The 25562-nt window shown below is 47.3% G+C and overlaps 1 protein-coding gene across 15 annotated transcripts in view; it reads right to left on the bottom strand.

Moving 5' to 3' along the window:
* The window catches only part of LOC118227177 (tight junction protein ZO-1-like), a 122487-nt gene that overhangs the window by 14922 nt on the left and 82003 nt on the right, over positions 1-25562 (bottom strand). For 7 of the 15 annotated variants that reach the window (XM_035417360.1, XM_035417362.1, XM_035417363.1 and 4 more), the window contains 18 exons: positions 24186-24310; positions 23413-23515; positions 22039-22357; positions 21149-21255; positions 20302-20470; positions 17890-18034; positions 16244-16279; positions 12109-12248; positions 10034-10139; positions 9420-9570; positions 8342-8450; positions 7630-7849; positions 6450-6634; positions 5547-5642; positions 4730-4812; positions 3294-3504; positions 1562-1662; positions 404-754 (listed from right to left, as the gene is read on the bottom strand). In XM_035417360.1, coding sequence (XP_035273251.1) covers positions 404-754; positions 1562-1662; positions 3294-3504; positions 4730-4812; positions 5547-5642; positions 6450-6634; positions 7630-7849; positions 8342-8450; positions 9420-9570; positions 10034-10139; positions 12109-12248; positions 16244-16279; positions 17890-18034; positions 20302-20470; positions 21149-21255; positions 22039-22357; positions 23413-23515; positions 24186-24310 — 2757 coding nt within the window. The remainder of the gene's footprint in view (positions 1-403; positions 755-1561; positions 1663-3293; positions 3505-4729; positions 4813-5546; positions 5643-6449; positions 6635-7629; positions 7850-8341; positions 8451-9419; positions 9571-10033; positions 10140-12108; positions 12249-16243; positions 16280-17889; positions 18035-20301; positions 20471-21148; positions 21256-22038; positions 22358-23412; positions 23516-24185; positions 24311-25562) is intronic. The other 8 variants (XM_035417368.1, XM_035417369.1, XM_035417370.1 and 5 more) reach the window with 3 other exon arrangements.

Genomic DNA, 25562 nt, shown 5'->3' with positions numbered 1-25562 from the left:
AGGGCTCGCGTACCTTTACAGACAGTTGACAGAGACAAAGCTTCTTTTTCCCCCCCATCCCCCAATAACAAGAACTACAGACAGCAACATCCACGTTAGACATCAACAGCAAAGGTGAAACAGGACACGGGCTACTGTGTACGACAGCCAAGCTTACTTTTGGGAAAATAAATAAATATAACAAATAAAATAAGAAACTTCACGCACACAAACGAGTATGGCCACAATCTTCTTCCCTTCTTTTTTTTTCCTTCCTTCTCTTTCCTTATCTTTTTTTTTTTAAGTTTAAGTTTTTTTTTTAAGTTTAATGCGATCTCCTTCAATAGTGTCTCCAAAACACTTTTCTCACGCACACCACCGCTTCCAAACAACAGGGCAGGCGGACAGCTCTGAGAAACGGTACCTGCTGGGAGGCGGACCCCTTGAACCCGGCGGGGTCTATCCGGTTGAGCGGGTCGGGCTGCGGCGCGTGCTGGTAGCCGGCGTAGCCGGGCGGCTCCTGGATGACGGGCGGGTCCTGGCGGACGGGCTCGGACGAGCGGGTGATGGCGGGCTCCGTGGGCAGGCCCACCTCGTCGTTGAGCGTTTCGTCCAGCTCCTGGTCCGTGTAGGCTCCGCCCTCCGTGTCCGTGTCCTCGTAGTCGGAGGTGTGGCGGCTGTCCGTGCTGTACATGGAGTACTCGCTGCCCGGCGCCGACAGGTACGACAGCCGGTCGTCGTGGAGATCCAGGTCGTCGTCGGGGGCGCCGTCCGCCTTGGGGGGGAGATTGGGAAAGAAAGAGGGAAAAGTTGGAAAAATAGATAATTAAAAAGTACAATAAATAAGTCAAATAATCGCTATCAACATACCATGCTTGGAAAAGTATTGGGCCAACTGAATCTTTGTTATCTTTTAGTCTTAGTTTTCAGTTTGCCACAGTTTACCTGTCTACAGGCCTGTCTATATTTCTCCCCATCTCAGAAAACTGCCAAAAAGACTGACAACTTGTATTGACTCAGAGGACTGGTGTACAGCCGAGTTCTTCCATCTGAGAGACAGAGGATGCCAGCGGATGCTGCAAGTGGGCCCAAAAAGATTCCAAAGACAATGCTGCACATACCAACCGCAACATATCAGCATCACTTTTGCCACAACAGCACTGCGTTAGTGCAGCTCTGAAATAATAACAGCTTTTTAAGTTTTCCTAATAATTTCACTTACTTTCAGAATTGCAGTGTAGGTTAAAAACAATTATTTTGGGTGATCATTCTTACGCTGAAACGTTTTTTTAGTATCAGACTCACAACGCAATACTGTAAGATCTGCCAATGTCACATTTCTAAACTTTTTCATTCAGAGTTGGTTTAACTTCCATTCCATTTTCAATTCAGTAAATTGAGCACATCAACAGAAATTCTATGGATTTATCGAAAATTCTTCATCCAGTTACGGACCTTTTTTCAGTTTTCAGGATTTGCGAAATTTAACTGAAATAAAAGAATGGAAATGGAAATCGAGCCCGTCCCTGATTTGAAACCGACATCAATGAAACGGAGAGATGTAAAGACAGGTCTGACTCACCTTGCCCTCTGAAACCCACACCAGCTGGTTCTGCTGCTGCTGGATGGTGTCCTTCAGAGCTCCGTACCACCCGTCGTTCATGTTGTTCAGGTTGATGGTGGCTGCAGAGAGACGGGGTCAGAGGGAGAACCTCTCAAACGAACGAAGCACATTTACCGCAGCTCTTGTGGGCCTTCCATAGTGCTCTTGGAGCCTTGAGAGTAAAAATTGCTGTTATCAGTGCGCCTGAAAGGGGTGGAACCGATTCCACTTAAAGTTATTCTTGGAAACTGAAATGAATTTAATGAATTCAAAAATTCCTTGCTGTCCAGTTGAATTTTGTTTCAGGTCCTCAACCGGCTGAACTGAAGTGGAATTGACCCCATTCCATTTGCAGACATGCTAAGTGTGTTGGCCGTGGCAACAGTGGATTACAGGTAGCAGGGCTAATAGGCGGCAGAGTAAACAGTTTGCTTGACCGTATATTCCCTGCCTCAGATTCATGCTCATAACCTTCTAGTTAATAAGCAACCACATATGTAACGATTCCTGTAAAACAGGGGTGCACAAAAAGGGCCGATCCATTTCAGGATTTTGTGCCAACCTCTCAATTATTTAATTAGTGCATATCATATCTTGTTCTGACATTTGTATAAGCACCAGCTACAGCTGCGGTCTGCAAGTGTATCAAAAAGATTTTACTGCGCTCAAGTACAGGAGTGAACCAGCATAGTTTATAGAACTAAGGTAACTGGTTGGAACAAAAACCAGCACCCAGATCTGCCCTCCAGGACCGGAGCTGCACACCCCTGCCATAAAACAAATGTCCGACACAGGATCTGTAAACCACATAAAAATGAGCGCCATTTTATTTTGAAAAACAAAGATACGATACTGTTGTTCGTTATGCAATGCCAGGTGATTAATAAAACATGAGTAGCACTCCAAACAAATGACTGATTATGGCCTAATCCAACACAAATGCATAATCAGTGGTTATGCCAGTCTACACACAGCTTGGGAAAATAGGTTTCAACCTATTTCAAACCAATGTGAGCAAACCAAACCAGATACCAGATCTATCCACTCTGATCAAGAGAAGCATGCTGTCTGTTCTTCTACACCCCCCAACCCCGTGCCCCACAGCCTCCAGGGTCTCACTTTATTAGACGCAGATGCTAAAAAATGAGATGCATGTCACATTTCACACTGGAGCAGAGGCATGCTGGGAATGCCTAATGACGGCTTTTGTTCCAGCGAGAGCCCATAAAGGCGTGGGCCTTTGTGAGGCACAGAAAAGAGGGGGGGGGGAGGGGGAAGAAACGCTGGGCATGATGCCATCCTAGAAGCAGACATCGCACTTTGCCATACCCTGATAATAAACAACGCTGTTTGAATAGCGCTCGACAGTTGGCCCGGTGACCATTCGTTTTCAGGCCGTGGCTTCACACGACTCGAACAGGGGAGTAGAATTACGGGCGACAGACTACGAACGACAGGCTGACGATGTAACGTTTGAGTCTCGATTTAAAGGCCAAAAGCATGTACCTGCACAATCTGGAGTAGATCACTCCAAAGCTTGGGAGCTGCGAAGTGACCCCTTTAAGGGCAGATGGGACACAGTACGACCAGTAGGCGAGATGCTACATCTAAATGGGCCTAGAGAAGGCTCTCTGTACCCCCCACACACCACCTCCCACACCCACAACCCCAATGAGCTGCGGGCGGCGCCCGGGGCTGCCCTGGTACTGACTGGTGAAGAGGTGGTGGTTGATCTTCCTCAGTTTGATGGCGCGGTCGTACAGCTTCCGGGCGCTCTTTCTGGACTCGGGGCACAGACGCGTCCTCATGTTCTTCACGCCCTGCTTGCTGTCGGGGTTCAGGAACACCACGATGGGGTACCACTGAGCATAGTTCAGCCTGTCGACCGCGTTGGGGGTTATGTCCAACACAGCATGTTTATCCTAAAAAAAAAAACAACAAAAAAATAACACAATTTCAGAATTGTTTAATTAATGGTCTCACTTGTTCAAATCTAATGCGTCTTCATTGGTTTAGTTAATCAGCAACTCCTAACAAAAGGGGAGGGGCAAATCCAACTCAGACAGCATCACTACACTGGACAGGTTGGGGTACAGGGGTACAGACATAATGGGTAATACTCATGGGAGCTGGGGTATAGGGGTACAGACAAAATGGGTAATACTCATGGGAGCTCTGGTATAGCGTTACAGACATAATGGGTAATACTCATGGGAGCTCTGGTATAGCGTTACAGAGATAATGGGTAATACTCATGGGAGCTGGGGTATAGGGGTACAGAGATAATGGGTAATGCTAATGGGAGCTCTGGTATAGCGTTACAGAGATAATGGGTAATACTCATAGGAGCTGGGGTATAGCGTTACAGAGATAATGGGTAATCCTCATAGGAGCTGGGGTATAGGGGTACAGAGATAATGTGTAATAATACTCATGGGAGCTGGGGTATAAGGGTACAGAGATAATGGGTAATACTCATGGGAGCTGGGGTATAGGGGTACAGAGATAATGGGTAATACTCATGGGAGCTGGGGTATAGGGGTACAGAGACAATGGGTAATACTCATGGGAGCTGGGGTATAGGGGTACAGAGATAATGGGTAATACTCATGGGAGCTGGGGTATAGGGGTACAGAGATAATGGGTAATACTCATGGGAGCTGGGGTATAGGGGTACAGAGATAATGGGTAATACTCATGGGAGCTGGGGTATAGGGGTACAGAGATAATGGGTAATAATACTCATGGGAGCTGGGGTATAGGGGTACAGAGATAATGGGTAATAATACTCATGGGAGCTGGGGTATAGGGGTACAGAGATAATGGGTAATACTCATGGGAGCTGGGGTATAGGGGTACAGAGATAATGTGTAATAATACTCATGGGAGCTGGGGTATAGGGGTACAGAGATAATGGGTAATAATACTCATGGGAGCTGGGGTATAGGGGTACAGAGATAATGGGTAATACTCATGGGAGCTGGGGTATAGGCGTACAGAGATAATGGGTAATACTCATGGGAGCTGGGGTATAAGGGTACAGAGATAATGGGTAATACTCATGGGAGCTGGGGTATAAGGGTACAGAGATAATGGGTAATAATACTCATGGGAGCTGGGGTGTATGGGGCAGGCAGTCTCGCTCACCCGGTCAATGATCTGCTTGATGGTGTGTAGACGGATGATTCCGGAGCTGCGCTGGTCGGACCCAGCATCTCTGGGTTCGCTTTCTTCATGGGGAGGAGATAATAAACACACGCACATTCAATTTTTGCAGCGTAACAGCACATCACCACTACACCTTCTACACATCCTTTGCCATGGATATATCTATTTATTTTGTTCAACATCAATAATCTTTCCATTTTCTTTTGCCTTGTCAAATTATGTCAACCGACAGCAATTACTGTATTCACTTATTTGACAAGAGCAATGCAGACTTCTTAGCTGTGCTAGAGTTAGCTATAAGCCTGAGAGTGAGAGAAGCGACAGCTCATGCTTGACTTTGAAAAATGAGTGGGCAGCGACCTCAGGACTTCAAAGACACACCCCCCTTCACATGAAGGTGGGGGTGCAATTTACAGTCACCAACTGCTCTCTTTGAAAGTCGTTTCAGAGGAGCTGCAGCAGAAAGTGGGTTTGATTAATCCCCGCCTTCACTCGTTATGCTCTCAGGCGTCACCAGGGTAACGGCCAAGATAGCAGCCACCCAACACAGCAACTGCCACCGTTATACCGAAACCTAGGAGAGCCTGTTTCAAGGGCAGAGTGTGTATAAAATTCCCAACATATACAAATACATCCAAACCTATATTCTCCACAATGGATAGAGCCCTGGTCAGAGATTTTTTTTATTTTGCGGTAGCTGTGTATATGGTTGCACATATTTGTTCCACGTGGGTGGAAGTTGTCATGGTTCTAGCCTGGCATACGTTTCTGCGTGTTCCGTGTGAAAGATACTCACTCGCCAGCTCAAACACGTCTGGCTCCTCCCTGGCCAGCTTCTCCCGCGCCACGTCCGCAATGGGCCCAAAGATCACCACCGGCCGCAGGAACCCCGCTGAAGCAACAATGACAAAAGGATTCAGCAAAGTGCACACACACACACACACACACACACGCATGCAAAAACACACAGATACACACACCCCTGCACATGAGCATACACACAAACACAGACACACCCCTGCTCGTGCACGCATGCACACACCCCAACGTGCCGGACGCATGCACACGCGCATACACCTGTGCACACAGTAACAATACATTGTGGCGCGAAATTCAGCAATCCATAAACATGATGATGAGCAATGTGCAGAGGAAAAACAGATTGTGATGTCATCTAAATCTGATCTCTTCTAATTACGCCAATACACTTTAGTCCAATTCGCAAAAGACTAGTTTTACCCCAGGATGTCCTGTAATGTAATTTTTTATGCATAATGTTGGTAACTGCAGTGGAACATTTCAAAGAAAAGAATCCCTGCTTTTTCACCCCTGTCACAGAGACATTATTTTCATTATATTGCAATTTACTGTTATTCAGACATTGTATCATTTGCTTTTAAAACCTAATTTGTTCCATTTTATTTAAGAGACTACCATTTGCACTTGCACTGAAAAACACATTCATTGCACATTCTGTGACTCAGGAATAAAGAGTCCTCTACAGTCATAATTTGTTTCCATTCAAACTTTGTTAAAAATACTGTGTGCATAAAATGGTGTACCCTGTATCGTGTATTGCATCAAATCGTGAGCTGAGTGCAGCGTTACATCACTAATGCGCACGCACGCACGCACGCACGCACACGGGTGAGATGCATGTACAAGTGTCATACTGGCCCAACCCTGCACAGGTACTGACCCTCTCTTAGCACCACCCTCTCGTAGGCGGGGAACTTGGTCTGGACCGGCTGGGCGGACAGGTCCTCCCGGCTCTTCCGCAGGTTCCTCTTGGAGCTGCGCAGACCGCGGAACCTCCAGAAGTCCGCGCGGTCGCCCCCCGCCGTTTTGGGGAGGGTGTACTGCACGCTGGACAGCTGCTCCGCCCTGCGAAGAGGGGAGAGACCGTCAGAACAAAGAGCACAAACACTATTTACCATCTCCTTGCAAGATCTCTGAAGTCTCTGCTTATTATATCACTTAAAACAGTGTGAACATGAATCTCACAGACTTGGGAGACTGGCTCGCAGCCCTTGACGTATTTACTATGTGAGAGAATACGACCCCTAGTACCAACGTCCCCTCACTGCAACAGAAGTAAGACCCTCCTGGTTTATTCAATCACTGTCTAGATATTGGCATTTAATTACAGAGATAAAGGAAGCTGGATCCTCTGAGGAATTTAACGGTCTTTCGCCAACTGTTAAATCAAACGCTCCGCAACCAGGTCTAACACCACTCCATCAAATCTGTGGCGCTCCACAGAGGGAGGACGGAGTGGGTGTCATATTGGTTTATGGAGCGTTTCTCATCGCAGGAGTCTTGGCTTATCTCCCACTTCACCTTCACGTGGCAGCTCTCTCTGCTTTTCTTTCTCACTATCTCTCTCTCTCTCTTCCCCCCTCCCAATAAGGCCAGGGGCTATTTGAGCACATTCACGCTGTGAATGAGGGAGCCTGCTCACATTAATGCTGGTCATATCCCCCCCTCTTGGGAGTCATGCCAAAAAACCAATGTGGACTGAGTGCTAAAAACCACTTTGGCAGCTTTCCACAATGCTCAACCAGCCCAATGTACCGATGGCAACAATGGGTAAATAATTCATATAATAATTAATTATTAACCCCACAACACTGTTGTTAAACACTTAGCATAACAAATTTAACAACAGGCTTTCAGCTTTTTCCTTAGCCAACAGAGCATACCAGCGATCACACAACAAACAGAGCACTGTGAATTTCAGCTTTTCTGATTGGTTGGTAACACTGAAGTACAGCATAAGCAAACCACCATGTTTTTCACACTACACACTCGGGCCAGGGTTCGAGCTGAAAAGCGCGCCCCGCTTTAGGATAAGAGCCTAAAAGGGAGAGTGGCGGTACCTGTTCTTGTTGGGGATGATGCCCCTCTCCACCTCCTGGTGGTTCTTGCCAATGCGGATGGCCAGCCAGGAGCCCAGCTTGCCGTTGTAGAGGGTGTCCACCACGCGGAACACCTCACCCTTGTTGAAGCTCAGGCCGTACGGGGACTCCTTCTCGTACTCAAAGTGGGTCCGGATGTAGAACGAGTCGCCCACGTCCGACTCCACGATTCGCCGGTACACTGGAGAAGGCGGGATGAATGTAACGTTACACCAATCGAGCGCGATATCTGCGACAGGCACAAAAGTGCAACTACAAAAGTAGACCTTTTTTATGGCTTTTATAATTTACAGAACACACAAGATTAATCCTGTGGGTATAATGAAGGGAAACTGAATTGAACTGAATAGAATACCTATACATTATTATGTTACTGTTATTTATTTTAAAAAATAGAAAGCAACCACAGAAATTGGTCAATACACTGAACGTCAATCTGCGGAGATTAGAATGGCCGTGTAGCAATGCTGGCTCTAACGCACAATTGCGCACGCACACATACACGCCAGCACACATACATGTCCATGTCCGGTTGTTACAATCTCAGCGACTGAAATGTCTGATGCATTCTTCAGGGCGACTCCAGGGCTGAGTAAGTGGGTGGCATCGGACAAACGTGGGCATGGAGTGAAATGTCAAACCCTCACGCCCCCATGCCCAAACATGCGCTCACCATCCTTCTTCTTTTGGGCCAGAATGGTGACCTCCTCTCCTTTCGGCAGATCAAGGAGGAACAGCACGGCCTCCTCTCGAATTATGTTTGCAAAGTCAACGTTGTTTACCTGGGGAGAGGGAGGCGTTAAGAGCCATGACTTCACAGGGCACCAAATTCCAGGTTTTACACATATAATAATAATTAGGGGTGCGTGATATGGAAATTCACAGACTGATACCAATGTCTCCCTGTTTTACATTATAGCAGAACTGCAAACCAAAGCCACATTCCACATTCATAGAAAAAGTAGATCAGCACAGATGTCAACTATGAAAGGAAAAACATAGCCAACTTTAATTGCTTTATGAAATATATCAACTTGCTATATTATTAAGCACAGAAAATGGTTCCAGATAGTTACTGAGTCTTTGTATAGCTTTGCTTTCAGGTTTGGCAGGTAAAAATGACCAATTAAAAAAAGTTCAGATGACCACGATCAGGCTACTTTTCAAGCACGACTTCATTTACTGCATCACCTCTCCTGAACATTTACATTGCATCATGATCCCGCCATAATAATTCTACAGAGAACTCTGTTTTTAGGTTTCATCAGGAGCGAGTGTGCCTTTGATTTGCAGTGCGTCTGTGGTGCAAAACACCAGCTGGCAGACTGTGGCCAACAACAACTTCTTCTGTTATTCAGTCAGACGTAAACAATGCACCCAAACACTGTCTGGTGATTGAAACCTCCACTTTATATTTACATCAACATGGGTCATGTGAGGGTGAAGAAGCATGTTGTTTTTTTCTCCAGGAAGGTCAAGGCAGGGGCAGTAACCTGGCCATGACCAGAGCCTGTCAGCACTGTTAACACGTTGTTTAATTTAACAAAGCTCACAGACCCATCGCAATGCTCAATGTGATAGAACAATCATACAGCATAAAAGCAGAAGTCAGTTAACAAATTGCTATTTCACTTCAAATGTGTCCCTGCCTGGAACACTTAAGGCAGACAACCAGACTTTGGCCATGCAAATTTCCAACATGGCGGGTCAAAAAAAGTAAAGGAATACAGAAAACAGTCAGCGCAACCAACCCTGAGAATCTGATCTCCTTCTTCCAGGCCCTCCTTGGCCGCGGGGCTGTCCTCCAGCACGCCTGCCACGAAGATGCCCACGTCGTTCCCCCCTGCCAGACGCAGCCCCACGCTCTCCCCCTTCTTAAACTTCACCAGCTTCATGCTTGGTCTGGGAAATGGGAAGGAAGGAGAAGACATGCAGTTTCATTATTTATTTTGGACCACAGTTGCACAATTGTGCAAGTCACAAACAAAAAAAAGGCCATATTTTCTGTATGTCAGAAATGCCTTTGACATCAGAATCAACCCAATGTCAAAAGTTACACAACTAATTAAGCAGGCTGAATAGCAGTGTAGCAATTCGCAAATTGACAGGCTGCCTATCCCTAATGAAAGAGCAGAGTATATCATATTTACACAGGCATTTCACAGTACTTCAGAGACCAGCAATATGCAATTCTCTCATAGTCCATATACATGCCTAAGACTCCCTATAATGCAATTAGTTGCCTCAATGGCCCATTTGATTAACCATGAATTATGAACCAGGAAATAAAGCCTTGCGTCTCTTGACCATAACGTGCTTTTGCAGTGAAGAGATGATATGAGCAGGACCATGGGCTCGTAAGTACCTCAGGATGCTGTCGTCGTTGGCGACGCTGGGCACTGGTGCATCGGAGGGGCTGACGGGCAGGTCAACGTCCGGTTGCCCGGGCTGGGCGTACACCGGTTTGGGCTCTGAGGATACGGGACACATGCGCGCCGTCACACAAAGCAGTGGGCTGGACTGCAGAGAGGACCCCAGCACAAACCCTGACAGACAGACATTCACCCCAACAACCTTCACTCTCACGCAATGTAGACAAATATCATACACGCAAACACACGCATTCTACACAAACCTCCCCCCAAAACACACACACACAATCAACACAACTCTGCATGCAGACACACACCTTTTACATTCTACACAAACCTCCCGCCGCATACATTCTACACAAACACCCCCAACACACACACCCATTGGTTTAAGGACCATCTGTCCATCTCCCATTTACATTTTATTTTAGGCAAACTCAATCATATTTAGTAGCCAGCCCCTTTTTGTTACACTAAAGAATGCTCCAATACAATTTTCTTTGAAGGGACTTTTCCTTTCTGAGGGAGTTTTTCCCTATGACTGCCTTAAGACAGAATAGCAGTTAGCAGTCGCATGAAATTATGTATAAATTATGCAGAAAACAAACTGGGAAAATGTATTACGCTGCTAGTGACTTATGTGCATGACAAACAAAGGAAGAAATTTGGATTATGTTTCCACAACCAATTCGTCTTTTTGCCCGAAAGAGCGTTTTAAAGTTTGTTTTATTGTCTGTTACTAGTTTTCCATGGTGTGCCTTTGGGAAACAGGCCCAAATTTGAATAAAATGTGTGTCTCATCTCTAGCCAAGGGAAGTAGTGTGGCACAGTGGGTAAGGAACTGGGCTTGTAACCGAAAGGTCGCCGGTTCGATTCCCGGGTAAGGACACTGCCGTTGTACCCTTGAGCAAGGTACTTAACCTGCATTGCTTCAGTATATATATCCAGCTGTATAAATGGATACAATGTAAAATGCTATGTAAAAAGTTGTGTAAGTCGCTCTGGATAAGAGCGTCTGCTACATGCCTGTAATGTAATGTAATGTAAAGTATGAGGAGTCATGTGATCAGGACTTCAGGGGGGCAGGGTGATCAGGGGCCAGGTCTGAGTGAGAGCTGACAGGGATCAGGGGCAGTTCTGAGGCAGGGGTCCCCACATCTGGCCCTGGAGGTGTCCCAGCATCGCCCAGCTGTCCCCTATCCGTAGCCCGTTAACCAGTACTTCTCTCAAGTTCATCCATCTTTATAAATTTGTCACATTATCCACTTCTCTCAATTAGGAACTTTATTTGAAAAGCACAGTTATAACTGTAAGGCCTGTGGTTTAAATTCAGCTCTGCACTGTTTATTAAAAGGGTACAGAACAGAACCGCAAACGGGTCCTCCCAACCATTAGGCAGCCAGCTGCCACTCATTCTCACGTGCCGGGCCGATCACCAATCAGCACCGCTACTGCGGCGGAGAACCACGTGTCTCCTGAACCTGGCATAGCTAGACCACAGGTGCCAGATCAACCAGTCATTGTTAATGGCGAAGAGGTGTGGAACGCTATGACCAAATCCTGATCTAGCTATGGCCTGGAGTCCCAAGAGACAACGTACTGCTGGCAGTGGCCTAGCCCTACGAGACGACAGGCCTGGTTAGGATTTGATCTGGTCCGTTGGGCACTGCTGCACTAAGAGTAAGCGTTCACTGGATGCACCGCCCAGGGGGATGAGAGGGAGAAGTTTGTCTGGAAACTCTAGAGCAGGGATCAGCAACTTACGGTCCTCGAGGGCTGAGAACTGCTGGTTTTCCACCCTCCCTTTGCCTGGGAGTCAGGTGTGAAGACGGTCTGGCCAATCAGTAGCACTAATCACCCGGGAGAAAAGAAAACCAGGGCTGGATTTGGATTTGAGGGCCAGAGTTGATGATCCCTGCTCTAGAGGAAGCTGGAGGGGCTGTGGCGACCACCAGGGAGGGGCTGAGCACCATAATATGTCGCGGGAGGGGGGTGGAGGGGGTTTGTCTAGGATTGCACTTTGGCGAAGAGGTGGGGCCAGTCTGGGAGCCTCGTCGGGGGGTCTGACCTGGCAGAGGGGGTAACATGGTCTCCTCTTTGGCCCCAGGCTGTTCGGCCGGCTTGTTGGTTAGCGGGTCCTCTGCAAGTTTTACGGGAGTGGAAAGTGACCCTGGCTTTGAACTCCTCTCCTCCTCACGACTTCTGTGGCTGGAAACAAAAAACATTTCATTCTTTTTTGTTGTTTGCTTGTTTGTCCGATGGTTTTAACTTGATGCTCTGCTCATGAACTGAACTGCAACAATGACGACAAACAAGATGACTCAGTTGAGATGAGGGGAGGACAGGTAAAAACCTTTTCATCTGAAACAGCTTTAGTTTATGGCCAAATAACATCAATCGTTCATAAAAAGCTCAACTGAACAGCACAACATGAAAGGACAATACAGGCATTTCTCATTCTCTCCACAGAGGGGCGCTGTTTTTAGGGATTTCACACATCGGGCTCACCACTCTTCCTACCTCAATGAAAACACTATGCCTGCTTACAGAAACACCTAAAACACAGGGCAAAACAAGAATTTGGAGTGTGCAGGATATAAACACTTCCAGCAAGTCTCATCCCTACAGACTACAGCCTGCCAGACCAAAACTGCCAGCCAGTGGGATAAATTACTGGGCCTTTAATTTGAACTGTTCCAAACGCTCCCTAACACAAAAGGTGAAAGGTTAAAGTGGTCTACGGGAGATGGTATGACATGACTGATAAGGGCTGAGCAGCAGAAATAAGGACGGAAAATAACCAAGCAGTTAAAGGAAGAGAGATAGTTATCAGAGTCCCGCCTGAAAGAGCTCAATCTGGTCTTCAAGGTCACAGCTCTGCTTCCCTCGTAAATACAGAGGTCAAGAGGGAAACAAGTGCTCATCTCAGAGCAGTCCAGTGAAGGTGCGACTGTCGCCTATTCCAAAATACAAGACCCTACAAGAGACCAAACTCAAATTTCACTATTGTCAGTAGGGCTAGCCAATAAACCATGACAATAACTAGTGAATGTTTCTTGCGCTCATTGTGATCATCGCCACCGTGTTTTGGTGTTCTTTTAGCCTACTTTCCGGTGATCATACCTGATGCTGTAGTGAACCTTCAGAGAGGTGTGAAAACGCTTCCAGGCAAAAACCTCACACCCAAATATTGGGTGTTGCCATGACTGCCAATCAATCAGCTTCCATGCAATTGACAAAAATTCACTTCATCTGAAGTGCACAACCTTTCGTAGGATATTCACTGGAGCATCAGGGAGGATTATAGAAAAAAGATGGAAAGAAAGGAGATAATCCCCGTGGTGCAAATGATGGCGCTGCAAAAAAAAGTGATAATTATTACTGTGTTTTATTACCTAGCCCTAATTTATAGCAATTACAATGAAAACAAAGGCTAGTAGTTTCTGAAAGTATCCGCTTTTTTATAGACAGGAGTCTGAGGAACTGAAGATCTGCTTATTATAAAAAAAGAAAACTAGCAGTCATCTAAAAACTATTTTCGAACTGACCGCTGGTAAACCCTCGGGCTTCTGTTGACCACATTTCGGCCCTTGGCAGTTCTTTGCCCTCATACACACCCAGCGCCCTTGCGCAATGTGTCCTTATGAACGTGTTCAGGAGGAGCTCACACGGAGGTGAGACGGAGCCATGCCTCTGCTCTGCAGGTGCAGGGGAGCTCTCGTACCATTCGCCCGCTGAAGTTAGAACAATAAGAGCATTCCAGACGGGTCACATGACCGCCCGAGCTGGCACACACGCTCCGCTGCCAAATGGCAGCTTTGCTAGCAGGAATGTCCAGGCACTGCCTGCTTCACTGCCTCAGACTACCCTCCACTGGCAGTCTCATGGACCACTTCAGGATCTGAACTGGAAAAAAATATGTATTTACTAAATATAATGAACTTACTTTAGATTAACCAAACGTGTTTACTAAATCTACTCCTCTCCCTGTCATACCCAGATTAAAGCATCGCCCGGTAGCCACCTCCAGCTGCTACATTAAAATTTGTTGGCGATAAGAAAGGTATACTGCATAATATCCTTAATCTACAATATGATAGTTTTGTTTTTTCCCATAATTCCCCATAACAGTTTATTAAAACAGCAGAAGGCAGAATGGGCATAGGCCACAAATGATCTAGCACCGGGTCACTGGTAATTGGTAGCCATTTCAGTGACTTCTTGAGCAGCCAAGGCTAAAAATAAACTGCTGATTGCGGGCAAAATCGAGACAACACCGTCTGCAAAGGAGCCCGTAATCACCTGTTTGGCGAAGGGTTGGCAGCAGGTCCTGTCCTAAATCTACTTCTCTCTGGACTCGAGTGCGCAAACAAGCCAAATGTCAGCGGGGAGAATTCCACCCCCCCTGCCCTCCCCTTTCTCTTGCCTGTTCTCTCAAGGCTGGCTTCTACTCTCCTCCATCCTCTTTCTGTTAGCTAAACCTTGTTCAGGCAGTTACCAGCCCACGTCTCCTCTCCTCTTCCCATTGTAACTGAATGATTAACCTTTTCTTATCTTCATCCATCACCGCGTATGGGCCCAGTGACAAGAATTGGCAATACCATTTACTTTCAGTAGGATTACTGTAATGTGCTATTATGGTCTTACTTAAATGAATCGCATAACAGTTCATGATTTATGTGAAAATGCCCCCTACTCTTTCGCCAGTAAACACATTGATTTCTCCGGGCTGCATGCAAGCTTCACAATTGTACAAATGTAGTTCAGTACAACTGACCTCTATAATGCTGCAAGAAATACATAAATGAGAATGAAATGCCCAAAAGGGGCTTAAAATCTACAAATAGTAACAGACGAACTGAACAGATGTATGCAAATAAAAAAATAATTGTTCCTTGTTTGTCAAATGTGCACCACTGAGCTCAAAAAGCATGAAATAAACTCATTTGATGGCATTGCAGATACAAAATTCTTGCCTCAGTGCACTGAAGCAATGTCTCTGAGCTATTTTAAAAGCTTCGAGCCATTTTAACAGCAAGACGTAGTTCTGCATTCCAAAGTCTCCAAAACAAAGGACGGAAGGAGGCCCTGGAGCCTTAGTGTGTACAGACGTAACGCTCGGCGCGTGTAAACGGCTACGACAAGCAACACAATGTCCTCATCAGCCAAGCAGAGAACAACACAATCCCGCTGGCTGCAGAATCCTGCACTAGCCCACATCACGTGCATCGAACATGCAGACCACAGTTAAAACAGCTGCCTCTGGAAAGCGCGAGAGCGCTCATTCTGCAGCGCACAAAAGCAGGAAGCCGCTTTCAGAGCTCCCTGCTTCCCTCCTCCAAGCGCTTTCACCCTCCGACGGCGGCACTTGCCAAAACCGAGTGCCACCTGCAGCCAGCTCTCACAAATGAAAGGACTCAAAAACGTCAACAAGGAAAGAATATTCTTGAGAATTGCAGACAAAATATGACACCACAGCTTTCTCCTGACGGCAATAGGGCGGGAGGGGGGAATTCGCGGCAAAACAGAGATCGAATAATGGACGTATTCTGCGAAAGCGCACACTCAACGACAGCAGCTTAGCAGCAGATGACCTCACATCAGTGTTGTCTTGAACTGCATGGTGCCTGGCTGCAGAACCAGTCTGAATTCTCCTCCTACTTAAACCTTTCAACCGCATGAAATAAAATACAGCTGGGCTTATAAAACTACAACAATGGCAATGGAACGCTCGGCTATTACATGAGCAAGGGTTCTGCTGAAAGCCACCCTGGGAAATACGGCAGTATTACGAGTGTAGGACACAAGAACCACGCTGAACCAACCTCGCAGTACCACAGACAGCTTAGTTTCACATGAAACCCAGCTGCCGCCACAATCATAAACACACACAGGCTACTATGCAAACTATGAATCACCCAGACCAAACACCTAACCCTGAGCTGCATCAGTACTGAACAACATGCTTGTTTTTGTGGGGCATGAATCTACAGATTTTGTCCACACGCGCACACACACACACACACACACACACACACACACACAGACCCACACTCCACACGAACGCTACTGGACGAGAGATAAAAATGTTCAACACAAACGGTGGAGGTGGGTTGGGGTGGCATGAACGACACGTGCTGGGCTCTAAATCACAGACGTGCACCACACACACACACACTGCCGAGACACCGTAGCACACTTACAGCGGGAGGATTCTGTGCAAGAGAGAACCCGCAGTCCTGCGTCAAAACAAGAATCGTTATTCAGCACGACTGCAATAAATAACACCGAGGCGATTGCACAGGCGTGGCAACAAACAGGCAGCTGCGGAAAAGAAATAAACTTTGCAGTTATCAATCGAGGCACAAAGTCTCCTCTAATGAACTAATGATTTCCATGTAATCCTTCCGTACCGCCATTGCTGGCGGTGACGTTAAATGTTTTTGTTGGACCTGAGATAAGGGAACCGATTTCTCAGGGTTTCAAGCTTGTTAACTGGACCCAAGGATGAAAATATCCCCCCCGTCTCACCTCCATATGAGGAAAGCAGTTTCACATTATTATTGTCAATATTAATTCTCTTGTATTTTTCTATTTTATTTCTACTGTACAGCTGCTTATCTGCGATAATATTCCCAGTAGAATATTGCATGGCACGACAAGAAGCTAAACAGCACTAACGCGCACAAAGGCTTGCCTCCGCTTCCTTGTGTTCTCGTCACGGTGGGCTACGCTGTCTTTAGGGCGGGAGTGAGGTGCTGTCCTCCCTCAGCGGCCATTTCAGACCCGATCAGCTCATGAAGAACAAGAATGCCTTGTGGCCGCGAAAAAGCCAGCTTGGCAAGGAGACGGGGCATTGGGGTTAACGGTTACCGGGGAAACAAACACTATGGCGACGACAGGGAGCTTTATTCGGCTGAGCGGGCCCTTCGGGGCGTTTGCCCGCGTTGGCTTTAGCCGCGGTGACAGTTCACCGCAGCGGGAAGTCTTTGGCATCGACGGGAGGGGGCCACGCCCTACGACTCCTCTCCCCCAGTCGCCCTTCTATCCGCCTAGCCCACGCATCTACCGCTACATCTATTCATCTACCTTCTATTTCTGCAGCTACGCAGGCTCTCTCTCTCTCTCCGCTAAAAACCCAGCCTCGATGCGTCTCATCTGCACTACAAGGACAGAACTACAACTTACTTTAATCTCCAACTGATGAACAATGGCAAAAAGAAAGGGGAAAAAACAGAAACCATAAAAACTAAACACACTTTGACAGAAATATAATGAATGAGGTAACAATTGAGACATGAGCCACGTCGCATTGCAAGTCTTTGGTCTATAAATTGGTATAGGACTAAGACATTCTGAAGACTTTCCTTTTTTTACCTCACCCTGAATCCTTATGTGAAAATGTGTGCGAGTGTGTGTGTGTGTGTGGGGGGGTGGTTATGGTCTATTAATCTCTCCTTGTGTGTGCTTTGCTCTGATTGTGGGGGACACAACAGGGTCCCACCCGGAGCCAGTCGATAAGCTCATCTGCCATGCTGTGGATTGACAACCCCCCCCCCCCCCAGGTTTGCCCTGTGACCCCTGATAGCCTGCAGGAGGCTATTAACTGATTGCTGTGCTATTCCAGGTTCTCCAATCACAGCATTCATTTCATCCACTTATGTATTCATTCACTTTCCATCATGCTGGAAGGACTGCAGTCCATTAACTCTTTCTCAGGCACAGCTGGAAGATCACAGATACGCAATTATAATACATACAGATATTGATATCGGTATTGAATGGCAGAGCAGATAAATATCCACTGGAAAGAGAGAATGGGGGAGGGGGGGGGGGGCAGGGTCCTTACCTGCCGTTGCTGATTGGCTGTGGAGAATGCCTGGAAAGGTCGGAGGGTTCCGACCGCCTGTCGGGCGAGCGCGAACGACTGCTGCGGTTTCTGTCATGTGATCGATTGGAATGGTCTGATGCCAGTGAATGAATTTCTGAAATGTCTGTTAAAATAAAGCGGGTGTTTAGCATGCGGACTTAAAGAAAAAATAAATAAAAAATAAAGCTTAAATAAAACTAAAGCATAAAAAGCGCTTTTTGGTTTCCCATTCACTGTGCTCTTTTTTTTTGCAAAATCTGATTCTGGGTCCGTATTCACAAACCATTTTATCTTACCAGTAAGAGTTCTACTAAGTGGCATTAAAAGTTCCTAGCTAAGAGCTTCCTCTTAAAACCTATTCATAAAGCTGCCAAGACCAAGTCTTCCTAAGGAACGGGGAGAACTCAAGCTAAGAGAAAGGGCGGGGTTAACCTCGCTGCTATGTTTCATGAATGAGCTTCCTTACTATGCCCACAGTGATTGGTTGGTAGAGGATGGGTCTGTGTCAGCGAATTCATCATAGAAATACTGTAGCGGGAGGTACAAATCATGCCACCATACTCAAATATGTAGGGTAAGTATCACTGACTTACTGTAACCTGAAACCAAAAACTAGTCAAGTATACAGTATATTTGGCCAATCGTTAGCCTCTAACATGTCTGGCAGCTCATAAAATAACGAGCGGATATGCATTTAAACAGCCTATTAATTATTAGGCTAGAATAACTATGGCTGACAACAAGTCCGATGCTACAGTGCCCAGCAAACAAAACCAAAAACCAAACTGGATGCAAAAACAGTTTTAACTTCTTGTCCTAGTGGTAAATGAAAGGAAGGACACTATCAAAGGGAAATTTGGAGACAGGATGACTTCAAAAGCCAAGAAAGAAGAGTGGCAACAAATAAACTTCCACATAAATGCGGCTTTTCCACTTCTGTCTACTCTGCTGTAATTGTACTACCATTGCAATTGGGGTAATACCTTTTTAAAAGCTCAATGTTATTCAAGGTTTCTAAAACACTGACCCGATGACGAGGCGGACAGGACTGTTTGTGATTTGGTCTTAGTGACTTAGGAGTACTCTTCAATACCCCTAAATTTTCACAGATTCAACTTAGGAGCTTTAAGGAGCTTCTCCTAAATCTGTAAGTTACAAGCTACTTTTAGCCTTAATACGTTTTGTGAATACGGTCCCTGATATTTTAAGGAAAAAATACTTCTTGGGCTATTCATCGATTTTGCCTGCAATTTTTATCATGCCCCTTACCCTGCCCCTTCAGGAAATGCTCCTGTAACATCACACACCCAGTTACATGCAAAATTGCTACTAAACAGCCAAACAAAACCAGCATGCAATAATGCGCTCATTAAAACAATGAGATTGACAGGTTAATGATTTTATGCAAAAGCAAGCAGCCACATTTTTGCTAAATGAAGAGACCTCACTTTCCAATCTCTACCCCCCCTCCCCACACACACACACCACTAATGTAACAGCCCAACAAATTTCCATTAACCCAGAGTACTATCCATCATTCAAGATAGCTTCTCCAAGGATTTATGAGTTTACTAGACATCCGCTGCAGCTGACCCTTACACAAAGGAACTCAACGGGTCCTAAGCTTTTGCGGCGTCAAAGCACCTAAAATTTACATTTGAAAAACTCAACACTGTCTCTTTCCACATATAATGCCACGGTTATGATCCTCCCCAGAGCTTAATTTGGGCACGGTTTCATTGAAAACTACTTTCTACGATGTACGCCAACTGTGGATATTTCTGCTCGACCAAAGCACGCCAGTATTCCGGGGCGCAGTGTTAACGCTTTTTTTAAAACACCGCTTCAACAATGTTTGAAAAATATTGACACCGCGCCCCAGAATACTGGTAAGCTTTGGTCGAACTTTTTGGTCGAGCATAAATTAAGCTCTGTGGATGTTCGTGAGTAGCCGTGGCATTATATTTGGAAAGAGTTTTTTTTTTTTTATTGTAAATTTTTTGGCGCTTTGAGGTCACAAACGTTAGGGACCCGTTGAGGTCCTTTGTATCAGGGTGAGCTGCAGCGGATGTCTAGAGAACCTGTCAAATCTGGATGGACACATGGCGCTTCTGTGTTAGTGGAAACATACCGTAATTTCATTTTTGGGTGAACGGCCCATTTAAAAATTCTGTATGTTTCTGTGTAGTCCTGTATTTTGACCCTAAAACCCTGGATGGCAGACAAACAGGGAAACCGTGTTTAGTGAGGAGTGTCCTTTAAGCAGTTAGGTGCTAAAAATGTGACTGAAATGTTTCTGTGCTGGCTGGGTTCCTTGGCTCCACCCCATTCCCGATCGCCTCACCGGCCCCGCCCTGCCCCAACACACGATCCCCGCGCGTGTCCTCTCACCGTCTCGGTCCGACGCGTTGGCGGAAGGGACGCTGTCGTCCAGGTCTGGGATGTTCAGCAGCGTCGCCCTCTCGTCCCTCTGCACCACCATTTTGAGCTTGCCCTTCGACCTCTCTATCAGCTTCTTGGCGTCGATCAAGGACAAGTTCTCCGTCACCGTTCCATTGATCTACGGAGAGGAACAGGAAGGGCGGGGAAATTAACCGCAGGCGGAACATTCCGTTTCTCTCTGAACTGTCAAGCGTCAAGAGGAACAAACCTTTCGAAAGAAAATGAAATGAAAACATCGCTGCAGATTTTTTCGAACAAGGCACAAGCAAAAAGGAGGTTACGTTAGAGAACACAACTGATGAACACACTATTACAATTTTCATCATTGAGGATACACTGTACTTTTATTGTTAGTGTTAATTATTACTCTTACAGTTACTTACATATTATTTTTACAGTTGGCAGTGTAATGGTCGTACATTTGGGAGTGCAATGATTCTACGTTAGGGCACTCAACACAGGGGCAGCACCAGGGATTGTGGGTCCCACGAAGAGACCTAACACTGGGCCCCACTACCCCAATAGATCCTAAGTTCTAAATATTTTTTTGCAGGCCCCCGTCAGTCAGGGCCCTTGGAATCATCTTGACTGCCAGCCTTAACAAATAAATATAAATAAATATTTCCCATTCTATTCTGTATCCATCATGAACGTTTTATTAAACTGATGATGTCATTTCCTGTCCAGTAGCTATGTAGGTAATCCGCTCCATTAGCTGTAAGGACAATGGAGGAGATGAGACCTGAGCCCCCCCCCCCCCGCACCCTTGCCCTCCATCCCTCCCTCGCTCGCTCACCTTCAGCACCACGTCCCCTTCCTGAATGTTCCCGTCCCTCGCTGCCAGGCTCTCTGGGGAGATGTCCTTGACGAATATGTGGCTGGCCAATCGCAGGCCGTATTCTGCTTTCAGAGTAAACGACAGCAACAAAGATGGTATCAGCGGAGAGCCTGTCGCAGACCGGCCGCGTCTGCCCGTGAAGACCGGGTTGCGACCACAGACCGGCGCGACAATCCCGTAATTTCTGCGCCACCGTGCTGGAGCAGGTTACTGATTTTTTTTGGCCGAACGAAACATTTACCGAAACAGTCAAGACCACAAAAGACCCATTCAGTTCACTCTATGTGTTCAACAGGCAAAGAGACGCGTGGAGAACTACAAGGCACAAACACACTGCTAATTTCTACTTTTAAGCGAGCGTAACGTGGCCCTGTGCTGCTTGTTGCTGTGAGTGAGTGCGACAGAGCCATTACTGTGTGTCTTGGCATGGAGCCTTTGCTGTTCACACCCTTTAGGGAGATCTTTAACAAGACTGTAGTAAACACAGAGTGCAAGGTAAATAACGTTAGTTTGATCTCATGACAGCCATGTGTTATGATCGACAGGAAATACAATCAAGACTTTAAAAAAAGCCTTCACACCCCTGGAGCAGTAAACACGGGAAGACAGAGACACTGCATGACTAGTGAGCCCTGGAGGTGGAGCTAGAACGAGCAGTTAATCCCTGAATCAATGACAGGTTTACACCTAAAGCCAACCACAATGACTGGTTCAAGTGTCAATGTCACTCACCACAATAAATTATAATTACAGTCAGAGAATAAAGATGATTGGCTGACAAAAGCCCACACCCCGCCCCCGAAACCCGCCCCCAAAAACACGACTGTCCCCGACGTTGTGGTGCCCACCTTCATTCTTTCGGGACTTGACCAGGGTGACCTTGGCGGGGCGCGGGGGCAGGGTGGAGGAGACGACGGAGCGCCGGTCGGAGCGGGGCGACAGGCTCCTCTCCCTGGAGGCGCTGCGGTCCCGCTGGGCTCCGCCCCTCTCGCTCCGCCTCCCCGAGACCCCGCCGTAGGCGCTGGGCCCGCTGCGGGCGCTCCGCTCGTCGTACATCTCGTCGTCGTCGTAGCTGTCCTCGTCCTCCTCCTCCTCGTGCTCCGACACGGTCTCCCGGGCGCCCGGGCGAGCCACCGGGATCTGCACTTTCCGCTTCCTCCGGATCGTCTGCGGGGGCGACAGGCCGTTAGCGACCGGCGCTATCGCCAGGGAATACACTCCAATCGCACGCAGACTCAGTTAATGTGCTGCCGGACAGATGGCGTATATAGCTGGTTTTCCATGATGTCACTTCCTGCACACAGTGAGCATATGCATGTTTTTGTGGTCAATGTTACATGCATACGAGGATGCTGGATGAGGAGGGGTGTGTTTGAAATGGACCACTCTAAACCGAGGCATAAAGTTCCTTGAGAGCAATTTGCTTGTAAGGATAATATCGTTATCCTTCACGTGTGGGCAGCTCCCCTTCTTTCGAAAGGGAAGGTGCACTGCCTAAAACCTCTTGTTCGGGGGCAGGCAGCTAGTCCAACTGAAGTCATTCAGCAGTCAACTAGGCAGTTAAATCAGTCAATTACACAGGAAACGCGCCAAAACCCATCAAATCCTGCGGTTCTCCAAGGACCGTACCTATAATTTTCATAGCTGCCGTTCAGTCAGGTTTCCCCAAGGAAGTGCGCGCTTGCTGTTGAACACGGTTTAAATTCATGAGAATGTGAACCTGGCTGATGACCTCAGGGGGAACAAAGCGGACGCCATCAGGAGAAGGCGACGTCGCATTTCTGTTCCTCAAAGCGCAACTCCCATCGGCCTTTGCAGGACAGGAGAAGGCGGCTGAGAGGTGTTTGGCAAAGCACCGCAGAGATCCGTGTAAACCTCGACATGAGCGCAGAGAGCGTGGTACCAGGTGCTGCCATGGCAACGGCCTCACCTTCGCTCGGCATCCTCCCCCAACAGCAGCCTACGTGATCCCGCTCCACGTGACAAACCCCACACACAATACTTCAGGCTCATTCTGCAGCGGAGCTACAATGCCCTGTCCTGCTTGTTCAGTGCTGTGCCCCTTGGAAGACGCTTGTTTGAAAGGATCATTGCAGAGGGAGCATGTGGCTAATTATCTAATAATGCATCTATGCATAATGCTGCACATTTAATAAAGAAGGGAGGATGCCTGATGGATGTGTGTGTGTGTGTGTGTGTGGGGGCGTGAGCTGACGACTCACTATTTTTGCGTTCTTCCCGCTCTTCCGAAGCTGTTGCACGGCGTACGCGTGCTCCACGTTGTCCATAGAGACGGCGTTGACCATCACGACCCGGTCATTCTCCCTGGAGGGGGGGGGGGGGGGGGGGGGGGGGGGGGGGGGGGGCACAGATTAATGCGTGACCCTGAGCGCGGGACCAGCTGGTGCTCCTGCAGAGCCTCGTGGAGCGCTCTCGCTGGCGTGAAGCCCGGGGACGGACGCGTGAATCCTCACGACAGCCGCGTGAGGGACCCGGCTCTTTCACTGCGCTACCTGCTCCCATAATCCTTCACAGGTAAACAGCTCTGCAGATGGCTCGAGGGCTACAGCCGGGGGGGGGGGGGGGGGGATTGTGTGTGAATTGGTGAGGAGTAAAGAGTCATTACTCACCTGCAGAAACAGATGCCCACACTCACAGCCAAACACACACACCCACACACTCACAGCCAAACACACACACCCACACACTCACAGCCAAACACACACACCCACACACCCACAGACAGACAGAGACAGAGACACACACGCAGATGCACGCACACACAGACACACATACATAGACAGACAGAGACACGCACACACACCTCTGCATCCATGTTTTGTGAATATCATCTACAATTTCTGTGTGCTGGGTAGCTGAAGATCCCCAAACTTGCACAGGCTCAAACTAAGGCTCTCCATAACCACCACTCACAAAGGGAAACATACTGACTGGACTGAGGATGAACAAAGGCGCTGAAAATCGGAGCACTTACTGCAGCAGCCCCTCCGCCGGGCCTCCTTTCAGGACATCGGATATGACGATGGAGGTCTCGCCGCTCTGAAAATGAGGGTTATCCCGACCTCCCGAAATGGCTATCCCGAACCCGAACCCCGGCGCCTGCAAAAAAAAAAAATACACACAGAGGGGGGGAGGAGAACAAGAGCAGTGAGACCGCAGCCTGCCACAGGGGTCCGCTGGAGGGGGCATTTTAATGAGGAAAAGTTGGGTTCAGATGGGCCAAGAGACATCCCAGTTACCGCACGCGGGTTTGCTGACGTGCGGACGATGCGGTCGCGAGCGGGGGCCGACCACGCGGCCATCGCCACCCCCAGACAAGATTTATATCCCAATCGGCTCATACGCGAGTCTTTCAACTCGCAGGGGGGCCGACGTTTCTTTGATATCTGAAGGAATAATGGAAGAGGAATAAAGAAGCATGTGAACCGTGCCTGCAGAAAGCCGTAATAATAATCAGCCTCGCGAGCTCAAAATAGAGGCCGATGGTGCAGAGTTCACCGGCAGCTCACAGCTCGCTGAGGGGCCACAGAGGACGCAGGCTCAGGGAGTATCGCGCAGTGGGAGAATGTGTCACGCAAGACAACAGAAGGAAGAAAGGACTCATGGGAATTGTAGTGCAGAACACATCGTTCCATGAGCAGATGTGATGGGAGGAATAGAATCAGTGCATTAAACGTGGCTCTATTAAAAAAACAAATCAGCAAAATCATTACATTTTTATGGATATTTTTCATCTCGTATTTACTTACTGTTGAAAAAACTATTAAAATTTTAATTGTGAAATATTTCTGACTTTATGTAAATGCTTTTTACTGGGTTGTGTTCATTGCGATGCATTCCCCATCACTTCCATGCGTGAGATTATCATCAATTGCTCCCTCTTCCCCTGACACCACTCTGCATTTGGTTCATTACCTTTCAATTTCATAACATTAGATATGTATTTGACAAGTGGTCTCTTAATGATCTCTGAGGCCTATTAAACCTTGTCTACTGTACCCAAATAATTACTTTGCCAAATTACAAAAAGCCATCTCATGTAGCCATGCGAACCAATAGTTTCTGGCATTGGCATATGTCTCTCTGCATTCGTTTGCAGTTTACAAAGCCCCTGATTGCAAAGATGTCTCTACCCTGTGGCCATTAGCTTAAAATTTCAAAAAGATAGATGTTGGCAATCCAACATTATGAGCGGTAACAATTCTACTCCTTAATGGAGCGATTCTGAGAAAGCCAATAGCCAAAATCTCTTCAGAGCAAGCTGCCTGACACGGAACGTTCCCAGGCAATCTGGGGTTCTGGAATGGACCATTTGAAAAGGCACTCTCAACATGCCAAGCGTGAGTGTTGA

The sequence above is a fragment of the Anguilla anguilla genome, chromosome 5, assembly GCF_013347855.1.
Source record: "Anguilla anguilla isolate fAngAng1 chromosome 5, fAngAng1.pri, whole genome shotgun sequence".
Lineage (NCBI taxonomy): Eukaryota > Metazoa > Chordata > Actinopteri > Anguilliformes > Anguillidae > Anguilla > Anguilla anguilla.
Note: the sequence above shows the minus strand (reverse complement) of the source record. Positions and strands in the feature narration are given on the sequence as shown.